At 40.2% G+C, this 23,826-nt stretch overlaps 2 protein-coding genes across 5 annotated transcripts in view; one reads left to right on the plus strand and one right to left on the minus strand.

Annotated features, from left to right (window-relative positions):
- Positions 1–19,154, plus strand: part of AK5 (adenylate kinase 5) — an 83,705-nt gene extending 64,551 nt beyond the window's left edge. Inside the window, exons 11-14 of the mRNA XM_030279536.4 lie at positions 4,752–4,915; positions 5,927–6,043; positions 9,795–9,956; positions 17,794–19,154. Of these exons, the coding sequence (XP_030135396.2) occupies positions 4,752–4,915; positions 5,927–6,043; positions 9,795–9,956; positions 17,794–17,904 (554 nt within the window). The 3' untranslated portion in view covers positions 17,905–19,154. The remainder of the gene's footprint in view (positions 1–4,751; positions 4,916–5,926; positions 6,044–9,794; positions 9,957–17,793) is intronic.
- Positions 19,155–20,921: 1,767 nt separating this feature from the next.
- Positions 20,922–23,826, minus strand: part of ZZZ3 (zinc finger ZZ-type containing 3) — a 55,754-nt gene continuing 52,849 nt past the window's right edge. For 3 of the 4 annotated variants that reach the window (XM_030279511.4, XM_030279508.4, XM_030279509.4), the window contains exons 12-13: positions 22,630–22,730; positions 20,922–22,253 (exon numbers count right to left, since the gene is read on the minus strand). In XM_030279511.4, the coding sequence (XP_030135371.2) occupies positions 22,109–22,253; positions 22,630–22,730 (246 nt within the window). In that variant the 3' untranslated portion in view covers positions 20,922–22,108. The remainder of the gene's footprint in view (positions 22,254–22,629; positions 22,731–23,826) is intronic. The other variant, XM_030279512.4, reaches the window with a different exon arrangement.

Genomic DNA, 23,826 nt, shown 5'->3' on the forward strand with positions numbered 1-23,826 from the left:
CTATATAATCCTACTAGCAATGGTAAAATTGATCAACTCATCCAAAATTTTTGCTTGAATTTAGGGATAGACTGACTGGGATTATTTTGGTTTCAATTCAGACTTCTGAGGCTCCCTTATGTAGCTGGGTTTCCCCTGCAGGCACTTCTCCCTGATACAGGGATGATGCTCATTATGATAACAAGGTCTTGAAATTGAAACATTTTAAAAGAAATAGTGGGACTGTTTTGTAAATCCTACTGATGGCATTTTATATAAATGCTCATGATATTTTGGTACATGATAAACTTGTAAGATTTAAAATAGAGGCATCTCAGTCTGTCTGCATGACTCTTTTGCTCTACCAGTATTTCTGACAGCAAAGCTGGTCCATGCACTGCTCATATTGCTTGTTCCTGCCCTGCTCACTCGCAGCAGCAGTCCCAGCTCCCTCTGTATCATTAATTCATCTGCTGGTGATGTTGTGCTCTAGGTCAGAGCTGTACACTTGAGTCACATGCCCGGGCTCCTCGGCCTTCCCCCTCTGGGGCACATTTGGGCAGGAGGGAGGAGAGCTGAGACCTCTGATCCAGGGCTGACTGCAGCTGAACACCCAGAAGTGCTGCTTGGGCAATTGGTCATTATCCCACTCACCGAGACATTATTTTTCTGTCCTTGAAGGACTCTCTGTGAAGCATTTCTGCAGTCAATAATTACATGGGGAAAAGTTACCACCTAAGTCAGCAGTGCTGCCAGAAAGTTATTTACCAGGAGATCCTCTCTCACAGGCTGATGAATCAACATAATGGAAGGGAATAGTGCTCTAAGAGCACTAATAGACCTTTTAATCTGGCCTTGTGTGCAGAAAAGCAATATAGAAAACTGCATTTAATTTCTGCTAGTACTCTAGTTCCACGTTCTTGCTTACCATTTGTATCACAAAGCACAAGGGGACATTCAAAGAGTTCTGTTTCCAAGAATAACTTCACTGATTAATACAACGTTCTTAATTTCTTTAACTGCAATTTTTGGATTTTTGTTAAGTTATCAAATGAGCTTTAAAGCAAGGTCCACTGCACTGAGCAATACTAGAAAAATACAAAAGCATGCTAACATTGAAGAACTGCTGGTAGTTCTATATTGTCCTACAGGTCATATCATATTCATAATTCCTCTAGATGTTTTCTAGGCTTTAGATTTTTTTCTTCATGTCATATATAGAAATCAGAAGACAACATGATTAATCTGAATAACAAGTTATCATGAACCTACACTTTTTTTTCCAAGTATACGTAGGCAGATCACAAGATGACAGCATACAGAAAAAATACCAGTGTTCACAAATAATCTTACGCCTTCACAACAAAAATGGGGATATATTTTTCTACTAACAATTGAGCCATTGGGAAAACTTGATTACTTTTTTCAATGGCCCAAGTATTTTTCATATGAAAAACAGTGTAACAAGTTGCAGCAAAGTCTTAACTAAAAAAATCTTTTTTTCTAGCCTTTGTCATGTTTCATATGCAGCTGTTATTCCAGATAAACTTTCTTCATATTTTTTTCTTTAGAAAAAGGAATAGATTTTTAAAAATTAAAAGAATGGGTACAATTTTTGTAACACTACAAATTCACTGTGGGCTTCATGGCTGCAGTATTGATTTGCTGTTAAAGCTACTTATGTAGCAGTCTTTTAAGTGTATACTCTGAGCAAGAAGGCAACACCTAATTAGTAAGAAAATGCACTTTCACATCTTTTCCCACCTGAATAGCTGTACTTCAGTCACATTAAAGAACTTCAGAGGGAAACAAGATAATACTTTCATTTCAGACATGTAAATTAACACTGGTGTAAAGGCCAAGATGTGCTCAGCCCTCAATGCTGAGCTTCCTGGGGAATTCAGTCTCAACTCAGATCATGCCAAGCAAGAACTGTGGTCTCATTCATGGATAAGAAAGCACAAGACTTGATAAAGTGGGTTGTATGCATTTGTCAAGCAGTGGGATGCTCTGCTATTCATCAGATGAATCTAAATTAATACCAGTAGCCATAAAAACTATCATTTTTAGGACATAATCAAATATGTTTTTTACTCTTTAAAAGCTCAGCATGTTAATCTCTGCTTTGTTTTAACTCTTCTATTAAAAAATGGTCTTTTTAATTAATGTTTTGGAGGAAGACTCATTCATGGTATTTGCCCTGCATATTGTACCATTCTGACAGTGTTCTCTTCTAAAATACTAACACAAAAAGGTATTAGAAGCATATCAAATTTTCTGAATATTTACCTGATAAAAACCAAAAATGTCCTTGTCCTGTTATTTCTAAGAGGAGATCTATTTAATTTTGTATATGAGGAGAAATGATGAAATTTCTCATTGGGCTCTGCATTCAGAAGAGAAACAGCTATATAAGAAAAAGAATACAATAATCTTTATAGATGGAGGGGTTTAATATGTATATATACACCAAATAAATAGGATTAAATTACTGCACTGTTAGCATATTCAAGGCCAGGAGACAAAATATGTAAACAAATCTACTGATCTAAAAAAGCCCAAAACAGGCCAGAAATACTATTAATTGCCACTCTGATATTTAAGGGATTCATTACCAGTAATTTGCCTGTAATTTTGTTACATCTGTTTCTTTATAGCCACTCCTATTTTTTCCTTGTTTTCTTTCAACTAGTGTTTTTACAAAACAATGATGTTCTTCATAATATGGCAATAGAAAAACAACATGCAACCCACATTGGCCAGAAGATAAGCCTGCAACAAAGATGGTTCTAGAAAAATTGTAGCACAGGTTTGAGCCTCACACCACAGGCTGGTTATTCTCCTTGTGAAGCTGAAGTAAAAATCTGCACCTCACAGAACACAAACCCCATCCTTTGATGCTACTCCTTTATGACCCAATTTTTAGTCTGAGCTGTAATTTCTCTGAAAATTATATGCTCAGAGCAATTATTTCTTACATTGAATACAAAAGTTAGAAGGAAGTTCAAGTGAGGTAAGAGACGGTGCTAAATTCGCTCTATTTTGAATGTGTTATTCCTATATTTGTTTGTGGAAAGATAAGGAAACAGGAAAGGCACATATTTTCCAGCACCTTAAATGCACATAGCAGAGCTGTGTAGCCCTACCTGCAGGTCCCAGCAGTTGATAAATAACACAGGTCACCTGCTGAAAAACCTCTACTGAAAAGAGCTGGAGTGTTGTCTCCCTGCAAGGCTGTAATTACCTCCTGCTGCAGTAGATCTTCTGAACAGATCCATCAAAGGCTGCAAAATCGCTGCTACACGCAGTGAGGTTTTCCCCACAAACTCCCAGCAGGAATTGGCTTTCCCGCCCGCACGCCCTGGCACCGCCACGGCGCCTCAGGGCCTCGCCTCCACTGTGCCAGCAGGGACGCCTGGCAGTGCCTTCCTGCAGGTGCCATGGGCTGTCCTGCTCTCCAGCCAGGCTGGAGAATGAAATAAAATGAAATAAAAAAAAATTTATTTAAGATGGAACCCTATCTAGCCAGCCACAAGGAAAATGAGCAGTGCCGAGCCCGGGTTCGGCGCTGGGTGAGTGACAGACAGGACGCCTCTCAGCAGAGGCTCCCCTGGACACCCCAGCACCCTCCTGGACCCTGCAGGTCTTATAGGAAATCTTCTGCCCGAGGTGAGGATTTCAGCCATCCGCCTTTTCTTTCTATTCAAAGTCCCACATACTCATAAAGCTCTTTTCTCTGGGTCCAGATTGAACAGTCCGTGTCCAGGTGTGGACGATCTTGCTGATGGGGTTACAGGAACTGTGGCATTCAGATGTATCAGTCTGGAGGTTTCCAGCGATCCCAATCTTGATAATCAGCTTCCAGGTGTTCCAGTATGGGCTCCTGGCACAGCCCATCTCCAGGCAGGCCCCATGTATTAGATTGTAAATGACATTGTCCACGAGAACCAGCTTAAGGTGAAAACCGAAAATGGGGAGGGGATGGCAGGCTGCAGCACTGGCGTGTATTTTTATACTAATTAAACATTACATATGTTAAATCATACCTTCCTAATTTAGTATAACAATATTTCAGTGGCGTAAGTTATAATCATACGTCAGTGCCATGTCATGGAAAGCCATGTCATGGCCTTGGAGCAGAGGCAGGCGCCTGCACGGGGGAGCGGGGCCAGGCAGCGCCTGCAGAGCGGCACAGGCAGAGCTCCGCGGCTCTGAGCTGGAGCTGCTCGCTGGCCAAAGGGAGCAGGAGGCTGGAGGAGCCATTCCTGCCAGGAGGACACCCACAGTGTCCCTGTTTCCCCTGGGTTAGCGCCCTTCCCCTCCTGCCGCTCTCTCCCACAGCTCCTGTGGGCAGGTGCAGGTGGGAGCTCGTTATTATTTCCCTCACAATGGTGGAGTGAACAGTACTTTGCTATGATTTGTTGCAGCTGTCAAACTCAACAAGTACTGAGTGAAATACCCTTTTCCACTGGTTGTTTCATGTTTTTCCTTAACATGCCAATGATGTTTTCAGAACAGGTTCTCTGTGAGAGATTTCACACTGTTGTGACTCCTTCAACTTCAACGCATTTTTGAGTCAGCACTGTAGTTGTATCGGAAGGGAAGTATATGACTTGTTCTACTGTAGATAGTGTCTCTACAAAAAACCAAAAAATTAAAATTGCAAAACAGTCAGTGTCATCAATTTCCTCCCATTTTCTTGATGTCTGTAGTTTGAGAATTGCAAGATCTTTGTTCTTTTCTAATTCTGGTTATTTTTTTCCCTCACATAGGTGGGCCTGGCTCTGGCAAAGGTAGCCAATGTGAACAGTTAGCCAAGAGATACAGATTTACTCACCTGTCCACTACTGACCTTCTCCAAAATGAATTATCGTCATTATCAGAGAGAAGTAAATTGATCAAAGACATCATGGAATGTGGTGAACCTGTGCCTGGAGTGAGTGATGGTTTTATTTGGGGTTCTAATGGTTAAACAAAGGCAGTAGTAGGTTATTGTCTAAAACAGTGGAAATAGATACTGGAGCTGATGGTTCCCATTTCAGTAAAATCAGTCTGTAACCTCAGGGAGATGTTTCCTCTTTGCCAAATCTGTGGCACTTGTTTCCCTTTTCAGTGCCAGTATTTCTTTATGTTTCACATAGGCAATAAATCAGACATAAAATTCAGTGAGACAGATGCATTGCAAAACATAAGTGTAAGTACAGGAAACAGAAACTTTATGTCCTTTTTATAGCGTTACATTCCAGATTCAGAGCTGATCCTCCTGGCAGCTATTTTAAATTACAGTACCTGCAGCAGTACCCTGCAGAGCTGGCTGACATCCCAGAGCAGCTGGACTGCAGCTTAATGGAGATTGTGAAAGCAGAGGGTGCTGTTCTCAGCTGGACCTGACTTTTACACGGCAGGTCCACAGTCCCAGCTCTTGGTGGGTTTTCAGCAACTGCAGCTAGGTCAGAGGATGTGTTTGTTAATGAAAGATACTGGGAAATGTTGCTCAGGGGAAACTAAAAGCTGTGCTCAGGCTTGATTTTGATTGCTTTGCTCTTCAGTGTGTTTGGTCAGATGGGGTCACTTTCCATGTAATAGCATTATACCAGTGACATTGCAAAATGCAATCAGATTGGAAAATGCTGCAGCATTACTCTAGAGTTTCACAGGTATTAACATTCATTTTGAAACTATGAAATATTCTGAGCTATCTGGACGGCACTTTGGGAAATTCTGGATGGATTGCAACTTTAGATTTGTGAGGCACAGCTGGTCCTGAGAGAATAAAAAGCAGGGTGCCCTGCTACCCACAGGATGAGAAAAACACCTGCATTCACAGGACCCACTTACAGGCAAAAAGAGCCATTTTCAAAGGTGTAGGACTAAATTCAGTGCAACAAACAAAGGTATCAATCTTTCCTACTAATTAACCAACTAATTCCCTCTCTTTCCTATACAGGGTATTGTTCTGGAGCTACTGAAGGAAGCCATGGTTTCCAAGCTAGGGGACACAAAAGGATTCCTGATTGATGGGTATCCTCAAGAGCTGAAAGATGCAGAAGAGTTTGAGAGCAAGGTGACCATACAATTGTAATGCTGCTCTAACTCCTGTAATTCTGGTGCTGCTTCAGTTCCTCTCTTCAGCTGATTGCAGCAGGGACACGTAAAAAGCCAATCCAGCAGAGCTGTTCTGCTGATCACTGAAATTTTGGCACCTCAACAGTGTAGCAAATCTAGCTGTTGCCCTTACCTATAAAGAATATAGAATACAAGGAGAAGTAGAGGCTGATTTTATCTAAATTTAATGTAAACCAGAAACAATTCACATTAAGGAGAAAACATAATTTTAAAACCCGTTTTCTGGTTCTAGTGGATAGTGCTGTACTTCTCACAAAAATCTGATCAAGCACTATCTGATGCAGGATCATAAATGTAGCTTCACAGTTAATATTTATTACCAGTAAGCCAGCTCTGCTAAAGCTTACTGCCACTTGAAACAGCCACAGATTTAATTTTTGTGGTGAGTAACAGGTGGCACAGCCATAAAAAGAGCGTTCTGCAAGTGCCTGCGTGGCAGTTCCGAGAGCTCTCGACTTCCTCAGAATGTGCGAAGACCTCGTGAGGAGTCTCAGCCGTACATTTCTCAGTCTGCAGGAAATAACTCTGTCTAAGCCTATGAATGAATCTGCCAGAAAAGAAGTGGTGAATTAGGGATAATAGTTAGTATATGTTACATCATATTACACTCCAAAAATGTCCTAAACAAGTTTAAAAGGTAATAAAACTTTAATGAATCCCCTGTTTTCTCGCTGAGCCTTAAGCTGCTTTATTTATTTAGTTGATTACCATAAAAACCTAGCAAGATTTAGGCATCAGAAGCCAGACAAAATAATGAGCAATGGGATTTGCTATAGAAGTCATTCACAGAAATATTGACTTATTAGTCCCTTTAATAAAATGCTGCAGACTACAGAAAAGATGCTGGAGATTTCTCTCATTTTGTGTCTAAGGAGGAACTATTTCAGCAGTGCTGTTTCTCTGGCAGGCATACATGCTGGTGTCCTGTGGACACTCCTCTATATTATGAAGTGGGATTTAGAGATTGGAGTGTCCTGCACTGAGGTATTCCAGGCAAATAAGTCTTAATGCATCCCATGCTGAAGCAGAGCTCCTTAAGTTCCCTGAAAGCAGCAAAAGATCCCTTAGTCCTGGACTGCACTTGGAGTAAAAGACAAGGACTTTTAAGTGACTGTTTTGAACGTGCTAAGTCACCCCTGTTGTGCCCTGTATCCACTTTCCACAGGCTGGCTGTGAGCTGCTCAGTAAGACTGTGAAGTTCTTTTCAATGAGTTGGTTTTGAGATAATGCTTTGCAGTTCTTTCCAAAGGGTGATGAGAAGTTCTTAAATTATAACTGAATGAAAAGAGGTGCACATCTGGCCTTACTAATTAATGGCAGCAAAGTACAGATGAACAATGCTACATATCAGCATGATATGTGAATAGCTTTATAATTGTTAACAAGGACAATTTATAGACAATTGTCTATTTAGAAGTCATCAAGAATAATGCTTATGTTTCAGAGCTTGACTCATAAACAGAATGAGCTATGTAGAAACAGCTGATTCTCCAGCCAGTTTTACCCAATTCTCTTCTATGATGCAGTTGTATTTTTACCCAGCCATAATTCTACAGAAGCACAAAATTCTGTTCCCTCCTCAGTCTTTCTACAAGGTGAAAAGGCATTTTAAAATTATATACTCCACAGCACCAGGTGGGAAGTACCCAGTGAGACAGAGTAAAGGCCCAAAACATTAGACTTGTTTGGTATGTATTATTTAAGCTAAATGGTGTTAGGAAAATCATAATTTTAAAAAAGTAGCAAAAACTGCTGTAATACCTGATAAGGGCATTAGTTTCACTTTTTGTGGGTTTTAGTTTGGAAGGAAGATATTTCTGTAATGGTTTGAATTCTAGATAGCAATAGTGAAACTTCTAAGAAAACTATATATGTTTTTCAAAAGCAAATCAGACTGAATATATCAAGCAATATACTATTATCTGATCTTATCAGTTAGTAGACTCCTTCATATCCTCATTGTAAGATGATGATATGAGTATAACTGATAAAAGGAATTATTTCCCATTTATTCTATTATAATTTGGAACAGACCATGGAATTCCTCATGTAAATCTGGGAGGAAGTAACTTCTCACCATCCTAATCCAGTTATACAAAAAGGGCATTAGTTTAAATCATTGATTAAGCCCACATCATTTTTTTAATTCCCTATGTCTCTTGCACTATTAAAAGTGCCTTGTTGGTTTTTTTTTTTAATCCCCAAACTCAGTGCTGCTACAGCTAATAGCATAAATGCTTTCTGTATGGAAAAAATGGGCAGGTAAAAGCCTGTCATTGAAGTGTCTGACATTAGCCTTTGGCTTCAGCTTCTTAGAAAGTCATTAAGGGTTGTAGAAAGGTCAACACAATCCAGACATCCTCAGTCAAATGCAGAAGGGCTGTCAACAAAGATAAAAATTTCCATATATTGGTCATTTAGACTTTACTGTAGCCATGGTAAAAATATGATTTTGTAATTGTCACTAAAGTGAAGAGCAGTCATCTTTTTCCAAGACTCCTCACTTTTTCTTAAAAAGTGTTTTCCAGATCCCTGTTGGAAAGGGAAGGAATGAGAAAAAGTCTGAGCGTGTCACAGAAGGATTAAATACATTACGGCATGGAAAAATTAACTTTTTTCCCTACTGATCCTGTAACACCTTTATGTTGCTTGAGACAGTGGAATTTTTATTGCTTTGGACTCAGCCCAGCAGGTTTTGCTCATACAAAATCTTGTGTCAGAGAGTACCATGCCTGAGCAGGGTGCATGACAGTGCATTCCAAGATTTATGCTCAATGACATACATATTTTTCAGTGTTTCAGGGAAAGAATGATGAGGATTTGTGTTTAGAACTTTTGTCTCTCTCCTGAAATATCATAAAGAACATTTTGCTCTTTCTTGCCATTTCTTTTCTTCCCATAAAGTACTGCAATATCTATGATCAAATGTAGAAAGATATGATTATTTATGATCTTTGCTAAACCTAAGAATAAAAATAAATAAATCTGTATTTATTTTACTAGAGAAAAGGACAGACTCTCCCTCATGACTAGTTTGGCACTAGCCAAACAGCATTAAACGACCAGCTTCCCACAGAATTTGGAAATTACTTGCCAGTTTGAAAATGCAGAGAAATGTATCACATCCTTCCATTGCAGCATGGGGTGGAATGGTGTGGGTACACTGCAAACAAGGACATAAAATACTGTATGACATAAAGTAATTCACAGGATGTATTCCTGTGCATATTTGATGGTGTCCCTGAGCCTGTCTGTTGTTACTAATTTCCATCTCAAGTGGGTACACTTTTATGTGAGCATTTCCTGCTACTGCATCTTGAAATACTAAGCTAAGTTTACCACTCCCTTTTCACACATTGAACAAAGAAAAGGCTACAAATATAACTGAGTCAAGTATTGCATAAGTCCTGTACTGTTTGCATCAAGCAAATAATGAACTGACACTCTTCAGTCCAAGCAGCCAGCATTTATCAGATCCCACCTCGTTGTTTCTCTGTGTAGAGCCCAGGCAGGCACAGCCGTGCTCCTCAGTGCTGGCACCCCTTAGTGCTGCCACAATGAGAGGTGTTTTCATTTCCCCATAGACAAATACTATTTGCTAATAAATTCCTTGGTGACTGTTCTGGTGTCATCCAAACAAACAAAATGGGCCAGTGCTTTGAATGTTTGTTGTTTTCCTTTGTCTCTAGATTGGAGAACCAAAGCTGGTGCTCTGCCTGGACTGCTCTGCAGAAACCACGAGCACTCAGAGCTCTGAGAGCACTGAAACCGCTGAGGACAGAATTGAAAGCCACCATCAAGCATCAAACCCTCTGATTGCATACTATGAAAGCAAGACACAGTTATGCAAGGTAAATACTTGACCTTTTAAATTAAATTATTGCTTTTTACTTCAATTATATGAGCAGTATTTTGAAAACACTGATATGCCACCATTTATTAACTGTTCCCACACTTTCCAGTTGTTCTCATTTTACAATTCCCTGGTTTGTTTGTAACTTCTGCAAACTTCTGAGTTCCACAGTACAGTTTGAAAGAAAAAACCCACAGATTTATCCTTAGTCAGAGAACATGTCCTGAATCAATAAATCATCTGTATATAATCTCTTATTAAAAATAAATTCTACAAAGCTTTTCTTTAAGTATTTGGATTTATAACTATATAAGGGCTTTCAAAATTAGGATGAAAGATGCTGTTAATCCAAAGCCCTTAGTAAAATTTTCAAAACTGACAGTGTATATTCTGAAAGAAAACAGACCTTCAAACAAGAGAGATATTTTTGCTGGAATAAATAACATATTAATTTCAATTAATTACCTCAGTTTACACCTGCTCAGGATGTGATATTTTAAATGTTCTTTTTATTCTATAATCAATACTTCAAGAGAAGCAAGGAAAATCCCATCAGTACACTTAACTGGCACATATGTAGACTCATTTACAAAGGATTTTGGGGTTTTTTTCTTTGTTTCTCGGATCTGTCATGGCAAACTATCCCTTAAAGGTCTAGTCCTGCGTCTCTGTCTTGTCTTAAAGAGAAAGAATCCAATAATAGTTTCTGGAAATATTATGGGATCTATTTTTTTCTAGAGGCTGTAGCAAACATACAAATCACTTGCCCCAAACTTTCCTTCACAAAGTTCCCAAAAGAGAAATGTGCAGCTAATTTATGCATCAATATCCTGACCTGAGGACAGGGTAAATGACACAATGCTGAGAAAAAATATACTCAAAGGAAGAGTTCTGATCTGTGGCCTTTCCTTACCCCAACAATAAGTGTACATAAGACAAAGTCTAAGTGTCAGAAAAAAGTTCCTGCTTACTTTTCATCTTTAGGCTTACAAATGATTATGTGGCTTATTTGTTTTTATTTGAGAAGCTATCTTGCCAAAATTGCAAGGATGTGCCTAAGAATTCAGTACTATACACAATACACCAACACAGCACAATGCCAAAGAAAACAGAGCTCTGTGTCTCAGTGTCTTATTCCAGGGAGCTGTGCCTACCACAGCGTTTCCCTTTTTGAAGCATCAGGGAGTGACAGCCCCAAAGAGAGTGAAACTGCAGTTAACACTTTCACACAAATTTTGCAGTCATGGTCTGCCTCATTTCACTTGACATGGACTTTCTTTGCCCTTCCTTAATGCTTCTACTGCAAGTTCTTGCTCCATCCCCTACCTTATGGCAAAACATGCTGTCCTTTCTTGAAAACTGGTAACTCATTAGCTCTTAAGGAGTCTGCCAAATGGTGGGTCAGAGCTGGGTATGTGATTGTACTTGTACCATCAGTTTTGGGAAAGCTGACATTGTATATTTGCATGTTAGAAAATACCTGTCCTTTGCTTGAACAGTGTCTAAGCATTCTCTGAACTTGCTTCTGGTGAATACAGTGTTTACCATATATCCATCTTCCAGGTGGAACCATTGGGTATGAGAGCTCTGTAAAATCAGCTGTATAAAAATTATTGTGGAAAATGTCTTTTAAAACTATTTTAGTGGTGAATATGTTTAAGCTACATATGTTGAAGAAAGCAGAGAGTCAAGGGGAAGTTTGCAATTCCCAGAGCATGGGGTTAGTTTACACAATGCAGCCAAGCATTGACATTAGCAGTCACTGGGTGTTCTCTGAATGATGAAAAGAAATTCAGCTGGAAAGCAGAAAAACTGACAATAATAACTTCTGATCAAATATATCAAATATAACTTCTGATTGCATCTTCTTTGTGTGCAGGCTAGGCTAAAATAGTTTGGTTTAATTGTTTTGTTTGGTGGTTTTTTGTTTTTTTAAAAATTTATTTCTGATATCATACACATGTAGAGAAGACTGAGACTTTACCTAGAGGCAGTCTAACATATTTAATATATTTCTTGCCCATTTTAATTAAAACGTCATACATTTTCGGTGTTGGGGATTTGTTCATTCCTAAGTGGGTTTATCACTCTCCAACACTGACCAATGCTGGCTGAAGAGGTTAATGCTGCCATGGAGATGCTGCTGCCTCTATAACTGTTTCCTGAAAGAACTGTGTGTCTGTTCCCTATCTATTTCAAACAAAGCCACCAGTTAATTTACCAGTGCTGATTTGAAGACTCTTTAAAATAAATTCTCATCTGTATTCATGGATTTATTTTAAATCACCCAAGGACCTCCATGTAACTACAGATCAGAGGTTGGTGTACTCTTTTTCTTAGGCACAGCTGGTGGGATCCAATAGCTTCAGGGAAGCAATACCTTCCTGGAGGTGCTATTTGGAGACCCACATCAGTCTGTGATCCCAGAATAAGCAATGGCCAAAGCATCTGAAGAGAATCTGTTTCAGAGAGGAAAAGGAGTCTTAAAGACTCTTCAATTCCTGCCTAGGTTTGGTCTTTCAACAGAAGCATCTCTCCAATGAAAGGCCCACATGACCTTTATGTCCCTTGGGATTGCAGCAATGCACTTGCCTAAGCATGCAGAGGAGTGGGCGTTGAGATTCTAGAGGAATATTGGAGTCTAAATCCTGCTAACTTCCACAAAGATTTGGCATTAACCTTTTCTAGCCAGCTTACTGCAGCATGTGGCTAAGGACCACTGAATTCTAGGTATTAATTGTGTAAGTGATCATGTTTTATAGGGCTTGACTCTAGCACCCAGCTCCACCTGGCCACAGAAAAGAAAATCAGAAATAGACTTGTGTAATAAGAAAATAGAGTTGGCATACTGGTGTAATTTAATTTCTCCAGTCTAACTTTAGAACTGGACAAAATTTCCCACAGACTGGGCACAGCACATGACAACAGTGGGATGTATTTAACTTGTCCTATCTGCTCCAAAGGTTTTCAGTCCTGAAACAGGCTGATTAAATATGAAAATGCAAAATTCAGTCCTGGGCAGAAGGCCAGGAAAAGGTCTGGTGTAGGAATTAGTTGTTGGCTGCACACTCAGCAGAGGAGGAACTGGTCTGTCACACCACATCAAGGTGTGGTGAGGCACAGTGTCAAATGAGCTTTCGTGCTCTGTGCAATGGAACACAGAGTAGGAAATGCTTTACTCCATTTGGAACAGGCTTTAAGGCATGGTTGGATAGAGCCTGACAAACACAGTGCTGACAGAAAAACTCAGCTCTGACCCGGCTTCTTCTGCACTCATTGGGAATTCTCTCCTTGCCTTACTTGCACAGAAGAGACAAAGGTATATGGTTGTAACAGAATTCCCATTTTAATCCTCGAGGATTTTACGACTTTCCCCAACCCGGAGTGATTGTGCATAGGTGCATTCATAACTAACGAATATGATATGTGGAACTGGAACACTTTTTCCATTTTGCTCACCTCTGAACAAGAACAGTGACCTGGTGAAGCTGACAAAAGATCAGGATTATATTGGAAATTTCCCTTTGGCCAAGATTCCCTCTTTGTGTTTCTGCTCAGCAGTGGAGGCTTGAGGCATGCATGGCCAGAGGGTGAAGGCTGTGGGTGCAGATGAAACACCTGTGAACCTGACAGGAATAAACAGCAGCAATCCTTCCAGCACCCTGCTGAGATGAAGAACTGTGTACATATTTGCAGGGGAAGACAAACTGACTGAAGAATGAAGGGCAAAGGCAACAGTGTCCTCACTTTTCTACTGAGGCATTAAGTTTCTAAATTGTGTTCTGAAAGGTAAAGTAGTTGTGACTAACGAGTTAGAATTTTTTCAATTTTTTTTTTAATTCATGTTTTGGGGATTTAATTTAATATCCCTTAATTTCTTTTATAGTCAGTTCCAGAACACCCACCTAAGGAGTTGCAAGTGGCTGCTTTTCAGTAAAGACCCTGTACTGGAAATGCAAGGGCTGAAAGCACTGCTCTCAAAAACACTGCCTGCAAGCTGCCTGGTTCTGTGGGAATCAGGTGCTTCAGATAAATGACATTACATGAAAATTAAACAAAATGCATTATAGTAGTAGTAAGCAGGTAGACACTGTTTTAAATCTGTTTCTCAGTGAGTTGCAAGGCAGCTGGACAGAAAAGTGCATCTGAAAATTTAGTGGACACCTACTTGTGTTTTGACATGGCTAAATGTAAATCCCTTTGAATATATGGCTCTCTCTCTCAACTGAGAAGAAAGGGAGGGGGGAAAAAAGATTGGTTTTAATATCTGACTCATCCTTTAAAGCTTTTTTGAAGTGACAGTATGTAGGAGGGCAGTAAGTAAAAGAGAAGAGCAATGCCTTGGTAGTCAAGCAAGACAGCCCTGATCCTACCTAGCTAACCTGGTAGGTGTCTTACATATAAGTTTCCTATTCAAAGTCTGAGGAAAAGGGCATGAGTATAACAAATAAGCCAAGCAGGGCAGAGCAGAGGATTAAGGGTGCCCAAAAACTTTTGACTCTTTCAGATCACATGCTATGAAACTTAGACTACAAAATCCAATAGGAGTTAGTTTTTCTTTGTTTATTTCCTTTCCTTTTATTATTTTTTTCTCAATGTTGTTCTACTATTTCTTTCTAAAAATCACTTGCAGTCACATTTTCCATAACCATTATGAAAGAACGTGTGACCATCCACCCTCTCCCAGTCTTCCACTTGTGAGCCTTCCCTTGCTGATGCCACTCTGAGGGGGCGTGGGGAGGGGCGACTGACTTCCCCCTTTCCTGAAGGGGTAATCAGTGGTAATAGTGAGAGCAGTTATGTGGTTCATTTCCATCTTTTGAAAGGTTCTCAGAGACCCATCAATCCTGATAGATAAGGATGTGGGGAACAAAGGAACAAGTGATTCTCTATTCCCCCCTTGGTTCTTTGTGGCCCATTAGATGAGAAACTGATCTAGAAAGATACATCAGAAACATGAGCAGGGGATCGTGGATAAAACACAGCAGAAAATGCAGGCCTAATATGAATAGGTCTCAGGGCTGTGTGTTTTCAGTGGATTTACACACTTGATCCATTGCTGTGAGAACTAGGGGCTGCACAGTCTCGGAGAGATTTCCTAATACACTCTAGTGACAAATACATAAATGTTAGTGACAACACAGCTGAGCTTGGCTGACCTTCAGTAAGAAGCTTCTGAGTTCATTCCAGAGTCTGTCCTCAGCCATCCTCTCTACAGTCAGGTTCTTCTCAGTGGCAGTATATTTTTAGAGCTCTACATTTCAAAACCTACAACAAATGTAGATTTGTTGACAGAAAACATAATTGGTTGATTTTAATGACAAAAGGAGCAACATTGTACTATAGGAATGGTTACTCCAGTAATTTTTCATATGAGCTCATTAAATTTCTCCATATTTGAAGTTACCAAAAGCCATAGCTGCATTTGAAAACTGGAAAACTGTATATGGATCTTGTTTTATGAGAAGTCAGCCTTAAATAGCCTTGAAAACAGGCCTAATTTATGAGTTTTGTTAGAATCTGAGGAAGAGAAATACAGTTTTTTCTCTGGAGCTGCTGAGAGCGTTGTTGAATAACTGTAGTACTAGAGGTGAATTATTGGCACATTAAGTTAGTTTTGTGCCACAGTGTTAAGTTAGTTTTATGGGCCCTTGCTATTTAGGAGGCCAGCATGGGAAGCACTGGGGCTGTCATTACTCAGGCCCATCCATATTTTATTGCTACTGTTAGGAAGTCAGCATTCCAGCCCATCATAAAGGGTGGTTGGTTTCCGTGCTTACAGAACTAATTCTTCATCACAGCTCCCCAGATCTAGACCTAGTATCAGTCCCAGTTCTAAAGGGGTCACCAAAAAGCCAGTGACAATCAGCTGTGCTGATAAGATTAGATCACTTAGTGCAGAAGTATTTATGAAGAGATAATAATAATGCATATTAAGATGAGAGCTTTGAAATGGCTGTGGTCTTCACCCTGCATGTAGTATATTTTCTGTGGGATGGCCATATGAAAATAGTTGTATTGGCAGCTGAGGCAGGCCAAACAAGGTGTTTTATAGCAGCTGAGGTGGGAGTTGCTGGTTTTGTTTTAACTGGAGAAGGTAGACATTTGGTTCAGAATGGTTCACCGCTCCCATTTCTTTGCTACCAGTAAGTACCCCCCGTTTCTAAACACTTCTGAAAGACACGCAGCCCTGTGGGAGAGCTGCCCTTTCTGAGGCACCAGCACATGCCTGCCTCTGCCTCAGCTCTGCGAAAGCAGCAGCAGCAAAGAGCACCGAGAAGGGCAGTGAGGGGCCAAGGGAGCCGGGCCGGGAGCTGGCCCGGGCACCGAGGGCAGCTCAGCTCACACTGTCCACCCTTGCAGGGGGCCCGAGGGGACAGAGCCCAGCCAGGCACAGCTCCTAAAGGCTGGCCTGGCTGGGAATCCACTGCTGGAGCCTGGCTGTGGAATAGGCTGGTGAGATGTGCCAGCACTTCCCACAGGATGTAACGGGACCGAACTTGGCAGCATCTGCTGGTGCCACCAGGAGTGAAAGCCCAGCTCTGGAGAGCGCCTGCAGTCCCTGCTGAGCTCTGCAAGGAGCAGCTGCCGACTCCCACACAAGACTCAGCACCCAGGGACTTAGATGTACATGGACTGCAGTCAGCTGTACAGGAGCTGCCTGCAAGACAACATCGTATCTGAGCAGGATTTCTTGGCCTATTTAAAAATACATTTATTTGAACATGAAACTCCTTTAATTCTCCTGCAGACCAAAGAGATGGCAGAAAGTATTATAGGCAGGAATGTCCCCTTCAAATGCTACAATTGCCTGGCTTTCTATTCAGCAGCTTGGAGATGAAAATGCAGCAGTTCAGAAAAGGATCCTTTCACAAAGTTGTCATGGGTCCATTTAATCTTGTGCAAACTTCATGTCATGCATACATGAAAGACTAAGCATAGAGAAGCAGAGAAGAATCTTGCTTTTGTGTAAAGACCAAATATCTCAGCAGGCATTTCAGGTAAGGAATAATCAGCAGAAGCATCTGTGTAGAGTACACAGCCAGTGTGAAAGCTGCTTCTGTCACTGCTGTGAGGGCTGAAGGCAGCTCTCGTTCCTCAGGTGACACAGCATGGGATGGACATGAAACTCATTGCTCAGAACAGCTCGGTTCTACCTCACGTTTTCCAGGGAACACAGACAAGTATTACTGGCTGCAAGTAGCATTCCTCTCTGCTGAAATGCAGCTCTCATCTTCAGCACAGGAAAGTAAATGCATCTTGGTTTTGTGAAGTACAGTCATGAAAAATAGCTTGGTTAGAAAACTGCATCTTTGGGGTGTTCAAGAAAAAAATTGCTTCAATGGAAGTTGAGTTCTTATACCACAAAAGCAGTGCCTTTATAAAAGATATCATAAAACCAGAACCAGTTCACCAAGTTCCCAAATACTTATGCACTGGAATACATTGGTTTGCTATGTTACTGTGGAGTGGCCAAAACCCAGAATGCTGTGCCCTCCAGGACCTCCCCAGGTTGGAGTGATGGACAAAGAACCCTTGGCAACTGTTCTGCATCAAAGGTGTAACTTTACTTTAAAACATGAGTACTTAAAGCTCCCTCACTTGACTGATGTACTTTGCTGCAGACAATGGGGCCTGCAGAACCTTCTTACCGAAATTTGTGGAAACAAAATTATTAATATGCTTTATTAAGCTGCTCCTCTACTTTAGAATGCTTCTACCATGAAGCAGAACAACTTTCATTTTATATTAGACCAGTTTTTTGTTGCAGTGTTTCGATTCTGAGATAATGCTTTGTAACTTAATCAAAACTGTTTTTTTTTCATGCTTCACAGGTTGATGCAGAAGGAACACAGGAGGATGTTTTCCTGGAAATCTGCAAGACAATTGACACTTTTCTGAAAAAGGAAGAGGCAGCATTTTCTTTTTCACCAGAAATGCAGTAATGGTGTGTAAGGTGTTTACACAGCCTTGCCCACGTGCACCCCACAGCCATGATTTGCTGGTCAAAGCAGAGCTGCTTCCTTGAGAGGTATCTGGAATTTGTGCATGTGGCATGTTGCTCTAGATGAAATCTTAGTTCTGAAAGTACACTCAACAGAAAGTGGTCTGTATGCTAACCCCACTCTGAGAACTGAATTGTTTTCTTGGGTGTTTGCTCTTCATGGGTTAAAAGCAGCAAGGTGAGCAGCAGCTCTGGTTTTGTATTTCATCTTCACACACATTCCATGGGAAACAGGACAGTACCCACCCCAGTCACTGTCCAGCAGACTGACACTAGGGTTACTGCACACAAGTTTCCCATTATTTTCTTTCTACTAACAGTACAAATTTTTGTGATGTCACTTAGCATGTTCTTGGGCTTTAGTGCCTGAAACCTGTTCTCTGTAACATGCAGCTCTAGGAGAGCTGGCATTAGTCAAGCTGTAAGTTAAAAAAACCTTTTCACACATCCCCAGAACACTGTTGCAAGGAGAAAAATTCATTGAAGATACAGTTGAATGTTGTGGAAGTCTGTCAACCCATTACTGGGAGGCAGACAACATTTTTGAGATAGTCTTGTCTTCTGCTGGGAATGTTATGATTTTATAACTGACTTCCCAGTTTTGTGAGCCAAGAATGATTATTGTATTGTATAGTTAAATGTGTGATCCATATTAACAGCAGTTGTGCTATAGCTATTAAAGACCATATGTAAAGTTGGTTATGAGCCAGAACATCTCATGTCATCTTTAAATTTCATTTCAGAAGTATGTCAAATGCAAAATTCAGATCATCATCTGTTGTCTTGTACTGGCATTGCCAAAACTTGGGAAGGTGTGGTGGGGTGGGAAACCAAAAAAAAAAAAAAAAAAAACAGGAAAATGTCAGGGATTATTTGATTCGTATTGCTTGCACCTTTAGTAAGACATTTCTCTGTAATCTGCAAAAAATCTGTAAAGTGCTATCGTATTTCCATTAGGTTAACTAAAATATTGTGGAGTTTCTTTGGCATTACTGACAGCTAAATAAAAGCTTGTTTGACATTGCTGTAAAGTAACTGCATCCTCTTACTGGAACTACTGGATGAATTTACAGTGAAAGTGGGTCGCATGATTGCTTGTACTTTCAAAGGTGTACTTTATGCAACAGATTTGAATTTTTAGTTATCTTTCTTGTAATGAAGACAATACAAATAAAACATATACAAAAAGGAGGAGTAGTGATTTCTGTTACAGTATATGTGAGTTTAATCCTTTTCAAAGCACAGTACATGACTTGAAAATATAGCTCAAATCAGCATGCTTACAGAATATGTCCTTTTTCCAATCAGGGCAGATTCTTCTGTTTCCTTTTCTTCCTTAGCATTTGCCCTGTAGATGCTAACTCAATTATTTTTTAGGGTCTGTTTTACGTATGTTCTTATCCTTCATATCATGGATGTTCCTTCTTTCCTGGGTCCTTCTATAGCCTACATTTTACCTCTGGTGCTCTGGGAGTGCTTCTCCAGCTCCAGCCAGTGCCATTGAGCAGCAGAGCAGCGCCTGCAGTACCACACAGCTCCCAGGGCAGCTCTGGCCACAGCAGCCCTGACGCTGCAGCAGCTGCTGCTGGAAACGGTTTTTTTTAAAAGTAGAACACTCTGCATTTACCACAAAGTTGCAAATTCATCTGGGTAGGTTTTTTGGAATATTTTCTACAATATTTAATTACAGTAGAAGTTATAAAGTGTGGAGTCTCATACTTGTGCAGGATGGGAAAAAAGCAAGAAGCAGCTGCTATTTTGTTGGGGTTTTTTAATTACAAAAATTATTTACCATACACTTCAGTTTAATTTTTATTTTTGCTTCTTCTGTCTTTTCTGTGGAAAAAACCAAAAAAATTCCCATGCTTGATTTAGTGTTATGTGCATTAGATACCTAATTGCATACGTTCATAATGTATGCAGGAGCAATAGCTGTATATGCATGCATAGGGAAACATTAATATTTATACATATTCAGTAAAATAGGATTTATCCAAGACACTCTTGAGTGATTCAGACTTGAAATTATCCTTTGGTTTCCAACCTTGTTCCAAGGATACCAAGATCTTTTGTTCTTTCCAAGCTATCCTAAATTGATGACTGAATATTTTCTCTAATTTACTTTTCTGATTTTATTCCCATAAATTTTTCAGGATATAAACAGAAAATGAAAGATACCACAGATCCTCTTCGCCAACTCTAGTTTCCTATAAAGACCATGAATGATGTCAAAAGCATATTTTTATGGTCTTAGAAAACCTCTCAGAGAAGTATACTTTCCAATTAAAACTAAAATACATCATGTGAGTTTTGTGTTGTGTTTTTTTAAGGTTTATTAAATTTATCTAAGTATATCAGATATGTTTACATATTATATTTGGTCAGTGTTTTAGTAACTGTACTGTATAACTTTCTAAATAGATTAAATGCCTACATTCTTTTTTCTGAAGCAAAAAATAGCTACACCTAAAGTTACTGCAAAAATACTGACCAATTTATAATTAAAGTTACTAGGTGCAGCCAGCCAATTATCCTTCCTATTGCCATCTTTTAAAGTCAAATTTGTTTGTTTTCTAGCTAATTGCTCTGAGTATTCTAGCTTCAAAGCAACTGGAAGTCTATTACAGTTATAAAATAATCAAGTATTTCTGAATCACAAGCTATACATTTCAATAAAAAATATATTAAGTAAAATATGTCACAATAATTACAAAGCTTCTCAGACAATGGTATACACTGTACCAAGGCTACTAAAATCTGGATTTTCTGTGGTCTGACAAAGAAGTCTGTAAGTGAGGAAGGAGAGAACTGGAATGCTAATCCTGCCGGGGCAGAGCGGGCCGGGCCCCGGGCGGGGAGCGGCAGAGGCGGCGCTGGGTGACCGATCCAAATGTCCTGTCCAAACTTTCCATCTTGATTAAAAGTCAGAACTACACAGAAAGGAAGTCACAGCAAGCATTCTATATATAAACAGACTGTATCCACATAGTTTATTTCTCACAGTTCTCCTGACAATTGAACATTATTTAAGAACATACTGTATACACAGATAAGAAGAAACATACAAAATGTTTTAAATGATGCACAACAAAATCCAGCAGTATAAAAGAATGCATGTGAACCCTTGCTCACTGCTCAGGCTAAATTTAATCACTGTTTAAATAGTAATAAAAATACAATCTTTCATGGATCTTGTGCAGACTACAAAAGAGGAAAAATTATTACCATATATATGATTTATATTAGGCAGTTTTCTTTGATGAGTTGCACTAACAACTCCAAATACAGAGGCAGAAGGCTGTGTATTTTATTTTAAAGGAGTAAATGTTGAGTATTAGAGACTTTACACAGTTACTAGCACTGGCACTTTTCACCATATTTTGTACACATCACATGATCATCTTATATAACATTACATTTAAAAAATATATCTGAGTGACAATTTTATAACATTCACACACCATGAGCTGGTTAAGGAAGCAATGCCACAGTTGCCCCCTGTAGTGCTTCACTGTTGGTAAATAGTTTGTTGTGGTTTTAAAAAAAAATTTTAAAAATTGAAGGTCAACATGATTAAGCAGCTCCGATTTAATAAAGGCCCGTAGCCAACCATTGCTGAGACAGTGAGTATTTTTAGAGTACAGCCTAGAAGCAAACACTGTCATTGGTTAAAACCTTGCCTAAAGAAGTCAGTTACTGTGCTGAAAACTATTTCACAACAAAACTGCAAGCTACTAAACTGTTTTTTATATAAATACTTCATCTCCTCTGGATCTCATTATAACCAAGTTCTTCAAAGCCTTTGGAATTTACTCTATCTTTAATGTGTGCTCTCATTTCTGGCTCACCCTTTTGTATGTGTTTCTTTTGTTTAGATTCACCACCTAAAAGTGACTAATGTGGTGAAAGAAAAGTCTCCCAGTGAAACCTTCTGCACACTAGGAATGTTCAGCTGCTGTTCAGTGATCTAGAACCATGACAGCTCGAAGCTGTAGTTTGACAAGTACACCCAGGAAGCTGTCATGCTGTGAGTGACATTTCAGGGAAAGCAGAGTCTTTCCAAAATGTGCACAGAATTAACAATGGTGCCATTGTTATTTTTCAAAGAGGATAGTAAACCCAACACGGTAGATCTGCTTCCCATGTCATCTATTTGCTGGAAAGTAGTTTGGGTCAAGATAATTGTAACTGGTGCCCTGGGACATGCAGTAGTCTCTGTCTAAAAATGTCTCTGCTCTGTAAATAGGTTCTAACTGGTGATCCTCCTTATGAATCTCTGTTTCATGCAGACTGCAAGGGAAAGAAAAAGATAACAGTTTAAAAGTCAAATATTTTCCTTATATTTAACTTTCAGAAACAGTGATCACATCAACAAATACATACCAAATTGGACAGCAGTTCATTCGTAAAGTCTAATTTCTAATTCCCCCCTTTATTTAACTGCACCAAACCTATCTGTCCACTGTATTAAAAAAAGTAAAATTATACATCCAGAATCTGCCTACAAAATTTATCTCCCACAAAGACATGCTAAATTATCTTCCACTTTATTCAACACAGGGTATGTGTCCTGTGCTGGAGCAAAGATTTCCACCCTACATAGCAATTATGCAGCAGAGAGATTCAACCTAATGACAAATAGGAAGTAGAAGCACAGGCTGCTCACCAGTCAGAACACGAATCACAGAAATCCAAGGACATTTCTTGAGGGCAGTCTTGGCAGTGCCACCGAACGCCCTGGATAGGTTCGATCCCGCAGTTATCGCACTGTGGAGCAGATGGAAGAGCACTGAGAAAGCAGCAGCTGGAGGCAGCACTCCCCTGCTAACATGCACACCGATCCAGCACGTGGCATCTCCGGGTGTCCCTGTGCTACTGCCAGCCCCACAGCTGAACTCTCCTCCCCACAGACCACAACGTGTTCATGGATAGGGAAGTCCTCATTCCCTAGGAGAGGCCCTGAGGATCCATCAAGCTTTGGCCTTGCTTCCCTCTCCCCAGATTCTCCACCTTGGCATCACCCTGCTCAAGACAAGCAGCCCAGCCCTGCCTGCAGACACTCTTATCCTCAGGTGGCTCTAAGAACTGCTGTGGCACAGCACAAGGACGTGATGTTGCACACAAGCCCAGCCACGTGGAATATCAGCCTTCCCATGGCAGAGGGAAGCAGTAAGGCCAGAGCAGCAGAGCTGGTTGGGCTGCTGGGGGCTGCAGATCAGGGCACAAAGGGGCACACTGATACCCTTTCCAACACAGGAAATATAGTAACACATCATGGGTGGGCTGGAACTAAGAACCAGATGGCCAGGAAGGAAGGGGAATAACATATTCAGAGAAGGAAACAGAGCTCAGGAACTAAAATTTAGCAAGACCACAAAAACTAATCCCAAGTGCAAGAGCATGGCATGGAGAGAAAAAAAAAAACAAAGTAAAAACAAAACATGAAAGACTAGATGAAAAATTCACAGTGGTACAGAAGACAGAAGAGGGACAGAAATGCAAAAGTATCTGATCAAAAAAAAAGAAACCAGGAAAATGGGAATTGCAGGCAAGGAGAGCTTTTAAAAAAATCTAAACGACAAAGACTGCTGCAGAGAAAGAACTAGAACTGAAAAGGAAATCAATGTGGGAAACGAGCCTGTGCTCCCATAGCTCATCCTCTCTCCATCTATCTGAACCTGAATTTCTGCCTCAGCACCTGTGAAACCCACTGGCACAGCAGCTGCTCCTGCCAGCACTGAGGCACTCAGGGTTACAAACACCTTACACACAGCTCTGCCACAGCTGCATCCCTTCTGTCCACAGATGGCTTTCGAGTCTGAGGGCTGACAATGAGGAGGGACTAAGCATACCAAGAGCTGTT

Source organism: Taeniopygia guttata, chromosome 8, assembly GCF_048771995.1.
Source record: "Taeniopygia guttata chromosome 8, bTaeGut7.mat, whole genome shotgun sequence".
NCBI classification, from domain to species: Eukaryota; Metazoa; Chordata; class Aves; order Passeriformes; family Estrildidae; genus Taeniopygia; species Taeniopygia guttata.